Here is a 10,335-nt window from a genome sequence, read left to right as displayed (position 1 = left end):
GCCCTGGAGTCGTAGGTGCACATGTAGTATGGGCCATGTGGGCTATTGCCAGAGTCGTGGTAATAATCGTAGGCAAGCGCTGCGATTCTGTAGGCATCAAAGTCATCATCCTCCTTGGGGAGGGGGTGAGCATCATGGGTGGAAATGTTGCTGTTGTAACGCACGACACCAATCGAGCTGGAAGGGATGCAGTCGACTCCCGTACTTGGCAACATGCTGGCGGGGATGTGCGGGACCCAGGTGAGTTCCGGCTCCCCCGCCGGTGAGGATGGTGCCTGGTAGACCAAGTATTCGTAGTTGTCCTTCTTGCTCCCGAAGGCGGAGGGACAGATGTGCCCGTGGCAGAGGGTGATGACGGCGAGGTTACCCTCCGCGGCGAACACGAAAGGCTCGCGGAAGAACAAGCGGGTGTCTTCTTCTTCTCCGTCGTCGTCGGGGCTGTAGGCGAGGCAGCAGAAGTAGGAGACGCGGGGCGGCGGGGCCAAGCACAAGGTCACCCGCATCTCCAGCCGCTTGCCGTCCAGGTTCCTGGTGAATCGACAGCGGGTGGAGGTACGGTTTTCCTGGTCGACCATGTAAGCGACGCGGTCGAGGAGGACTTCCCCCCAGTCCCACTCTGTCGCCGCCGGCGCATCATCCCCGGCCGGCGGACGCAAAGAGGCTTCGTAATAGCCTTCGTGCAACATGGTGGGTCTTGTGCGATCTCACACAGGCATATACTCCAAATCCTATCTCGGACTAGTGGTGCTACTTATTGAGAGGAGGTGTGAGGTCTAAGAATCAGAATCAGGTTCTAGTCGGAACCGGATTCATGGACAAACCGGATTCAGAGGGAGTAGTTTTTTTAAAATACTTTGTGGTTTTACTAATTTCTTTATTGTTTTCTTGATTATTACTGTTGTGTTTTTGTTTCAAGGAGGTTATCTCTTTCGTCATTAATGAATGGCTCACGAGAAGTTTGGACATTTTCGAGATAGAGGAACCTTTGAACGGCAGCTGCTGCGGGCGGCAACGAAGGAATGTTGGCCTTCGCCGCCGTTATCTTCTCCCCCGCTCCCGGCACGCTGTCCGGTAGAACAATCCGCTCCCGCCCAACTCTCGCTGGATGCGTAAAGAAAACCACCCCGGAACCACCCCGGTCCGTCTTGTCCTCACCGCGACCCGCGCGCTCCAGCCGCCGGCCATGGGTGCCATGGTGCCTCCGCGCGCTCGCCGCCGCTCTAGCGCTCGCGCTCTGTCCTCCAGATATCATCCCTGCCCATGCCTCCTCCATCGGCGAGCATCTGAAGCCGAGTACCCGGCATCCTTGCGAAGACGTCCAGAGCTACTACGGGGGTCCAGATGGCAACGGGGACGAAACCTGTCGGGTTTTGCCTTCCCAAACCCATCCCCACGAGAAAATCACAAATCCGTCCCCATCCCCATCACTGTATGCGGAGCTAGTTTTCCGCCCGTCTCCTAAACCCATCGGATTTCGGGAAACTTATGGGAAACCCACGAGAAAATTAAAATATTTAAACAAACATAGTGACGACAAAGAACAACATTTGAATAGCAAAACGAGCACATTTCAGCAGCATAACGAGAGCAAATTTCGACAAAAACAATAGTAGATGGTTCAACAGCTATATAGAGTTTATTTTAGCAGATTTAAACAACATACATAGTATATTTCAGAGGCAGCGACATAAGATAAACAATAGCAACAATGATATCATTTCAGCAGCAACATAGTAATAGCTTCAACTTAACTTCTGAAACTTTCATGAAAAAGACCATATACTACAGTCTAAACCAAACCCTAGCAAATCTAATCCATGAATTCACAGAAAATTAACATCATCCATCACAAACCCTAGCACCATCCATCTCAGATTGTGAGAGATTGGGGTTACTCACCTCGTCTTTAACTTCTTGCGGACGTTGAAGTTGGATGGAGGCTCGGGAATCGGATTTGAAAGCCCTCTGCCTCCTCTTCCACGAATGCCACGACCTGCTGCCCTTCCACCACCGCCGCGTGTAGTTGTAGTAGAGAGAGGAAGGCGGCGAGTGGCTGCAGACTTCGCCGGCGGCACCGGCGGCGGCGGCCTTTCACCAGACTTGGGACGGGAAGAGGCCACCATGGGGTTCGTCACCGGTGGCGACGCTCTTTCTCCAGATCAGACCGGCGGTGGTGGAGAAGACGTGGAGGGAGGAGGCTCACCGACGCAGATCGTGGTCGGCAGATCTTGCGAGATGGGATCGAGCCAGGCGGCAGCTGGGGTCCTAGGTTTAGGGTTAGATCGAGGGGGAAAGGAGCGAGCGAGGGGGAAAGGAGCGAGCGACTGGCCACCCCAGCGAGGGGTTGGTTTGGCTTTCGAAACTGCGGGGTGGGGGGGCTCGGTCGCTCTCAGGCTCGGTAGTTTTGGGTTGGGCCGCATTGGAGCACTACTTGGTAAAAAAATGTATTTTGCCGGGTTTCATGAAATGTGTCGGGTTGTATAATGTGCCCAACGACAGCACAGCGGGGATGAAAAGACGCCCATCCCCGTCCCTTAATAGGGTAAAAATCCATGGGGACGCGGGTTTCGGGGCCCGTTGCCATCTTGATACGGGGGGCTGGAGGGCTTGTCCGGTGACGGGCTGATGCCGAAGCTCGGCGCCGTCGTCTCGCCTCACGCCTCACTGCGCTACAAAGATGTTGGTTTGCCTCTAGCTATCTGATTCCGTGCTTAATTGATGAAATACATCTGAGTTGGAATGAACAGACAATGATTACAAGTGATGGATGGTCTGTAGTAGGTGTGGGAGGCGCTCAAGATTCTCGATGCAGCTGATGCAGACCACCCAGAAGCGTCCTCTGAAGTGTATGTCTCTCCAACAGTGTATAACAGTCTAATACTTGTATCATTTGCTCTTCGTTACTCACTTGATTTAAGCTGCGGTGCTTTGTTTCAGGATCGAGATATACTCGCAGAGAGCTGTGCCGAAGCTCTTGGCAGGCAAGCCGGATGGATGGAACAGTGAGTTGCATAATTGCATTCTGAAATTTTGCTGTCAAGACAGGATGGGTTCATCTTTTCTTTCTGTTATTTCCCAGCCATATTTTGTGCATTTTGTTGTGTAGGAGAACACCTCTGGCCGCGATCATACGGGCTAAAACGCCGTCCTTCTCTAACCGATCTGCACAACATTCGTCCTGCGGATGCCAATGGTCAGTTGGTTTGTACGGTGTAGTTGATCCAAAGTACCCCATGAGCATAGAGGACTCCTCTTTCAGTATGATAACAGTGCTCCATCAGTGGCAGATTTAATGGTTCACTTTTTTGCTTGAGGAGAAACAAATGCTTATCTGGATAGACAAATCCCGTTTCAGTGAATTCGTCCAGGGGAAACATGTTAGAGTTGTGTCGAATATAGTGTACAAGGTAGGTTACAGTTGGACTATGAGTTGTATTGTGTTTACATAGGATATGGAGTCGTGTCCTGGTAGGACACTTGTATCCTAGGCCTCTCATATATAGTGGGGGTAGACACACGATGTAACCTATGCCAACATAATAGCACAGGCGCGCAAGGGGGAGCCGGCGGCGTGTGCCGGCGTCCGGGCGGCCAGGGTGCGGTATTGTGACGGTGTCATGGGGAGGAGCGCCCGTAGTCAATGCCCCGGGGATGTAACCATATCGGTGAACCTCGTTAACAAATCTCGGTGTCGTGCTCGTGCGATTGCTTGGTCCTCGAATGATCAACGGTTGCCTCGGATTTATTCTAACAAGTGGTATGAGAGCTAGGTTATTCGGAGGCTGTGGATTGTTGATCTAGAGGAGAACACGTGGAAGCTGTCAAAAGATCTTACGAGATGCAACATGTGTGATTGGAGACATGGCAGCGAAGTTGTTGCGTCGTGGATCAAGGTTGGTCGAGTTGAAGATTCATGAAGGACGGCGTCGTGTTTGAAAGAAGCGATCGGAAGGCAGGCGGCGTAAGCGAGCACGCTGGAGTTCTTGCCGATCGGATCTGTACGTGATCGATCTGGTTTCGGAAGACGGGCGTGTAGCAGCGGATTCGAAGCGCCGCGGACCAACTCGAGCGTTGGTGGGTCGCAGCCATGCAGGGAGCCATAGCCAACGTGGCTCGTGGGCATGCTAGGATGTGGCGGGCTGGCCCAGGTGGCTGGTTGTGTGCGTTCTTGATGGGCTAGGCCCTTGTGCAGCCATGAGGTGGACTGGGGTTACCAAGGCAGAGCAGCGGCCAGGCGTGCAGAGTTGCTGTTGAATGATACGTGTGCTATGCTATGAGCGAAGGAATCAGGCACGTGAAGATTTGTTTGGACAAAAAAGAGGCACAATGTCTAGGCTTCATGTAAAGAGCGTGCGTGTGTGTTCATGGGCAGATTGGAGATGTGTCTTTGCTGCTAAGGGTACACTGAAATGCACTAGCAAAACAGTGACGTGAAAAAATAATTGTGCAAAGAATTCTTCGGGTCAGGTTTGCACGGAAGTTTTTTCTGTCAAGATTGCTGAGAGGGCTCGGAGATTATGTGAAGCGGAGGACAGTGCGTCATGAGGATCATGCATACACAGGGCGTCAAGCAATGCACTTAGATGTGCGGGCGGACACGGAGCATGGTGGAGCATGGTTGCAGTCAAACAAGTTCGGCTGGGTCGGACTGGACAGTCTGACGGGACAATGCAGGTCGGTTGGTACAGAAGACGGTGGTGGATCGGCGAAGACGACGTAGGTGCGTGATGCTGATGGTGACTGACTTCTGGGTGTGGAAACACGTGGCGCAGGCCCCGAGGGCTTGTGTGACTTCGACAAGACTATGGCACGGTGTTGATTCAAGACGGTGCACAGTATAGAGCTTGAAGTCGACGGGGCGCGAGGGTGGACTGATCATCTACCATGGAGTCATGTTGAAGGTGGAGCTGGATTGGGGGGGCTACGGTGTAAGGATCCAGAGAACCGAAGCCTATTCAGCGGGAAAAGCGAGTGACATGCAGTTCGGACTGGAGCACAGTGGTCTGATGAAAGCATGAAACTCGTCATCGGTCGGTGATGATAGGTGGTACTCTGCAGTGGGGATTGAGTGGTGTGGTTTCGCGACCCTTGAGACTCGATCGGGACATCAGAGGCTCGACGCGGTAATAGCGGCGAGGCGTGCGGTGCGCACGGGACATGGAGACGGGCCAGGGCTCTGGTGGTCATACATGTGGTGAGACAACTGCGAATTTGACTCGGGATGACTACAAGCAATGGTGAAATTCCTTCATGTTTCAGACAGGCGGTTAAGAAAGGAGCAATGATGTTGAGTTCAGGTAACTCTTATGTGTGACACCCAATATGTGAGTTGTTCATTTTCACGCAAGTCAGTGATCAGTATGTGATGCGTTGAACGAAGCTCTGGAAGTTGGGAGCATACACTAGAGTAAAGTGGAACTTAATTTTTTGCTCGAGTGTTGACTGTGGTCAAGAAAAGAAGGACTACAAGTTGCAGGTGGAGTCATATAGAGCCTTTGGAGTAGCAGCAGTGCTCATGGGATAAGCTCAAGTTCAATGTACATGGAAGTTTGACGCATCGACGAATTCAAGGTGGTGGAGAATATTCGCCAAGGTGGAGTTTGTTAGAGTTGTGTCGAATATAGTGTACACGGTAGGTTACAGTTGGACTATGAGTTGTATTGTGTTTACATAGGATATGGAGTCGTGTCCTAGTAGGACACTTGTATCCTAGGCCTCTCATATATAGTGGGGGTAGACACACGATGTAACCTATGCCAACATAATAGCACAGGCGCGCAAGGAGGAGCCGGCGGCGTGTGCCGGCGTCCGGACGGCCGGGGTGCGGTATTGTGACGGTGTCATGGGGAGGAGCGCCCGTAGTCAATGCCCCGGGAATGTAGCCATATCGGTGAACCTCGTTAACAAATCTCGGTGTCGTGCTCGTGCGATTGCTTGGTCCTCGGATGATCAACGGTATGCCTCGAATTTATTCTAACAAAACAAGTATTATGGAGGATGTGCTGCGACGTCAAAAAAATGTTCGAGGCCGGCAAATCGTGAAGCTGCACCTGACACTGAAACAGACAGTGAAAGATGGGCACCCCTTTTCAGGTATTAAAAACCTTTGTCCAAATAATGAAACACACATGTGCTATTCAGACTGTTCATCCATATTTGTGTCACATTTTATATGACCTATAATATTCATTTTTAGTACTACCTCTGTTCATTTTTACAGGACGTTTTAGACATTCAGACACTGTTCAAAACAGTACAGAGCAAGCTGTCTGAAACATCTTATAAAAACAAATGGAGAGAGTAATATGTTCAGTTGCAAGAACTGAGAACTGCACTTATGTGCCATAAATAGGAGGGTCTTGTTCTAAAAATGGGATTGAAGTTTTAAATTATATTACTCTCTCTGTACCAAAATATAAGACGTTTTGCAGTTCAAATTGAGCAGCAAAAATGTCTTATATTTTCGTACGGAGGGTGTACTAAATTAGTTGGAATGTCAACTGCAACCAGTGCAAGTAGCACATCAACACATGAATACCAGTGGTAGACTTATATCAGCTTTGACCATGTGAAGAATAATTGTTCTTGTAAGGTTTCACAACTCGGCGTACCAATGTTTCCAGTTTTTTTCTTTCTTTCTTCAGGTGCGTGGAGATGTAGCTAGGTCCCTGATGTACATGGCTGTAAGCTATGGGTCTGGACAGCAAGATGCAGCTCCACATTTGGAACTTTCTGATTCGTCTAGTATTCGTAAGTACTTCATTCATGTGGTGTATTTATTCAAAACATTTTTGACTAGATCGTATTGTCCCGTGCTTGCTCATAAAGCATTCAAGTACACCACAAAAGATCGAACAACACTTTGCATAGAATGTTTCTTATTGCTTTTGTCAACAAATCTGAAATTTAGAAGCTCTTACTGAGCATAGAACATCACAAGACCTAAATAATTACCTAATTATTTACTCTTACAACGGCCGATTAATCCAATTAAAGTTAAGAAATGCTGGTTATAGTGAGAAGGCTGCACAAGATCATTTGGATTCCAAGATAGTGGTGATTTTGTAATGGTATAGATATAGATAAGAGATATATCAGCCTGTCACAACACATGTACTATTAGCTGCATACATGATACATGTCAATTCATTTGTACTTGAATCACATTGCATTGCTTCTTTAGTAATGACAAATATTTGTTGCTTGTTTATTTAAGAAAGGAGGAGGATGGGTCTCCTTTCAGCTCTTCTAGAATGGAATGAACTAGATCCACCATCGAGATCAGAGCAACGTCGGAATGATAGAGTTTGTAGCCTTTACCAGCACAACAGAAATCCTTTTGTCGATCATCCAGAGTATGCTAATCTTGTATGGAGAAACACACCTAGCAAAATTCCAAGTGTGATGGAAAAAATAGTGAAAGGCTTGGGTCAATGAGTTCCACTACGAAAACAAAGGGAAATATAAGAATGAGGTGCCCGGCCATTGGTTGACCCTATTTCTTTGGCGTTTCTTGTTTTTGTTTGATTATAGCTCCTTGAAATGAACGGTAAACACACTTGCAGGTGACAACAAATTACTAGTTATGTGATGCGACATATTATAGTTCAAACAAATTATAGAGGGAAACCTATGGGGAATTTAATCACAGAGGCCGCCATCTCCGCCAATGTTCATTTGGAAGGTTTTCCGGACACAAAAATCATCTCCGAGGAGGGTTCCTCTGCGTTGACACCGCAACCACAACCTTCATCGCTGCCATCATGCTTTTGTAACCATGTGTGAGTAGAGCGATATAGACACATAGGGTGAATGAGAATCAGATGATGCAAATATTTAGATTTATAATGTACTATTGTTATTTTAAATACACACATTTGTGTATAACATACAAGTGAACATATTTATTAGTTAAAATATTAAAAATATGTAAAGCTAGAAAAGAGAGATTAATTCATGATTTATTATGGTGTCACATGACATTTTGCCAATAATAAGTAAAAATACTGAAGTTTACAAAGTAAAAATGAAACAATGGCTACTTCAGGTTCCAGGTATAGCCCAAACTGTTCTGGGGTCACCTCGCGGAGATCCTTCTCTGGCCATCTTCCGGTCCGCACCGGCACCGCCCTAGAAAGTAAGAGGTGCCAGGAGAGGCTCGCGACGAGGTTGGCGAGCACCTACAAGGCGACTTGCCGCGCCAGGTTCGACATCGGATCCACGAACATCGGTGTGAGCCGCAGCGCGATCATGCCACCCAACACCATCTCGACGCCCGATCAGGTTGATGTCACATTGAAGACATGTAGTTGTAGTCGGGGGCAACACTTACAGTTGTGTGTCTAGTTAGCGACAGACATGCACCCCCTCGATAAATTCACGCTGAAGACATGCAATTACAGTTGGGACACGACACTTGCAGTTGCATGCCTAGTGGCATACATGCAACTGCCCTCTTTCAACAAAAAAATACCATCAAATTGCACGCACGTTGAAACGTGTCTAGCGACAGAGATGCAATTGTCTCCTCCCTCCTGACAAGTACCACTAAATTATTGTTGTATTAAACACATTCAGTGGCAGGGATAACACTTGCAGCAGTCGTATATAACTAACAATTAAAAAATGGCCATATCTTACACACAAAAGGAACATTTGGGCGGGACAAAAATGAGTAAGCCCACGCAAAAAAAGATAGAAATTAAAAAAACAAATAAAAAAGAACAAAACAAAAATATTGAAAAAAGACATTGAACAATTTAGCAAAAGAGACATGATGCTTCGAATCGCTCCCCACGCCTCCTCAGATATGATCATGGCCAACTGGATAGCTTCCAAGTTCCAACCCCCTTAGTCACAAGGGGATTTTTGATACTTCTGCTGATTTTTTTTCTATAGACATATTGTGCTCCGACACATGTAAAAGAGCCGCTGCTAGGCATAAGCCAACTGATTTCAGGGGGGAAATCAGTCGGCTCGCCAGCCGTCCGATGTAGGCCCCCACGGCCATTGGATCTATGCTCGCATCTTTCTCACGCAAAACTTCGCCGCAGCTTCGTCCCGCTCCGGCATCACAACAGAAAAATTGCCCCACACTCTCTTCTCCTCTTCCATGCGCACGAGGAGTGCTCGGTAGGGCGACGAGCTCCAGCGAGACGCACTGAATGCCTCGCTGCTGGAATGTGGCAGTGCATTTGCAACTGGCGACCTGCTGCAATGCTGCTCCGTGGTCAGACATGGTAGCGGCATCCTCCATAGTCGTTGCAGCACAGCCGCTGGGCATGGCCGCAGCGTCCCCGTGCTTCTCCTGCCGGAATGCAGCTCCACCGCCAGACGTGGCAGCAGCGTCCCGTGATTCTCCTGCTGCAACGCAGCTCCGTCAGCAGCATAGCAGCTCTCCTGCTTGTTAGACTGTATAGCTTATGTATTTACATGTGTATACTGTAACGTTGTATACCACCTCATTATATATATGTGATAGGCCACCCCTAGAGTGTTGTGCCGGTTCCCCCAAAATCTATTGTCTTACATGGTATCACGCTAGGTTACGTACGCTTCCGCCCAAAACCCTAAACCGCCACCGCCGCCGTCGCCGCCGCCACCACAGCCGCCGCCGCCCCACCGCTGCATCGCCACCATGTCGTGCGCTGCTGCGTCCGGTTCCACCGCCGCCGGTTTTCTGCCGGCCTCCCTCGCGGCGCTCCTCTCGCGGCCGTTGGACGCCGCCTCCCTGCAGTCGCCGATCGGGACGCGGAGCGTGGGCTCCCCGTCCGCGATCCCACCGGCCGCCTCGTCGCCCGGCCAGGCGCTTGCGGTGCACACCGCCGCCACCCTGTTCGCCTCTTCCACCGCGGCTGCCGTCTCGCCTATGCCGCTGGTGGCGGAGTCCGCCGTGATGGCGGGTCTCGCGGTGTCAACCGCGGTCGCCTCGCCCCCTGCACCCGCGCCGGTTACCCCTCCGACTGTCTCCACGGTGGTCACACCTCAGCCAGTCTCCTCCATGGGATCGCAGCCGCCGCCGCCGTTTCACTTCGGCCATCTCATCACCATCAAGTTGTCGTCGGACAACTACATCTTCTGGCGCGCGCAGGTCCTTCCGCTCCTTGGGAGTCATTACCTGCTTGGCTATGTCGACGGCTCTCTCCCTTGCCCTCCTGCGCTGGTGGACAACGTGCACGGTCCGGTCTATAATCCGGCTCACCGTGTTTGGACAGGGCAGGACCAGGCGGACCTCTCCTCCATCCAGGGGTCGCTCTCTCCGGCCGTTTCCGGTCTTGTTGTCTTCGCCAAGACGTCCTATGAGGCGTGGACCATCCTTGAGCGCTCGTTTGCAGC

General features: G+C 50.0%; 1 protein-coding gene across 1 annotated transcript; it reads left to right on the top strand.

Moving 5' to 3' along the window:
- The first annotated feature begins 1,019 nt into the window (after nt 1–1,019).
- LOC119279387 lies at nt 1,020–9,410 on the top strand. Its single transcript, XM_037560633.1, has 10 exons — nt 1,020–1,328; nt 2,590–2,679; nt 2,782–2,846; nt 2,938–3,002; nt 3,107–3,193; nt 3,356–3,375; nt 5,984–6,089; nt 6,640–6,750; nt 8,048–8,305; nt 9,235–9,410. The coding sequence occupies exons 1-10, from the start codon at nt 1,020–1,022 to the stop codon at nt 9,408–9,410; spliced, it is 1,287 nt and encodes a 428-aa protein (XP_037416530.1).
- Nucleotides 9,411–10,335: the final 925 nt, after the last annotated feature.

The sequence above is a fragment of the Triticum dicoccoides genome, chromosome 3B (genome assembly GCF_002162155.2).
Source record: "Triticum dicoccoides isolate Atlit2015 ecotype Zavitan chromosome 3B, WEW_v2.0, whole genome shotgun sequence".
NCBI classification, from domain to species: Eukaryota; Viridiplantae; Streptophyta; class Magnoliopsida; order Poales; family Poaceae; genus Triticum; species Triticum dicoccoides.
Note: the sequence above shows the minus strand (reverse complement) of the source record. Positions and strands in the feature narration are given on the sequence as shown.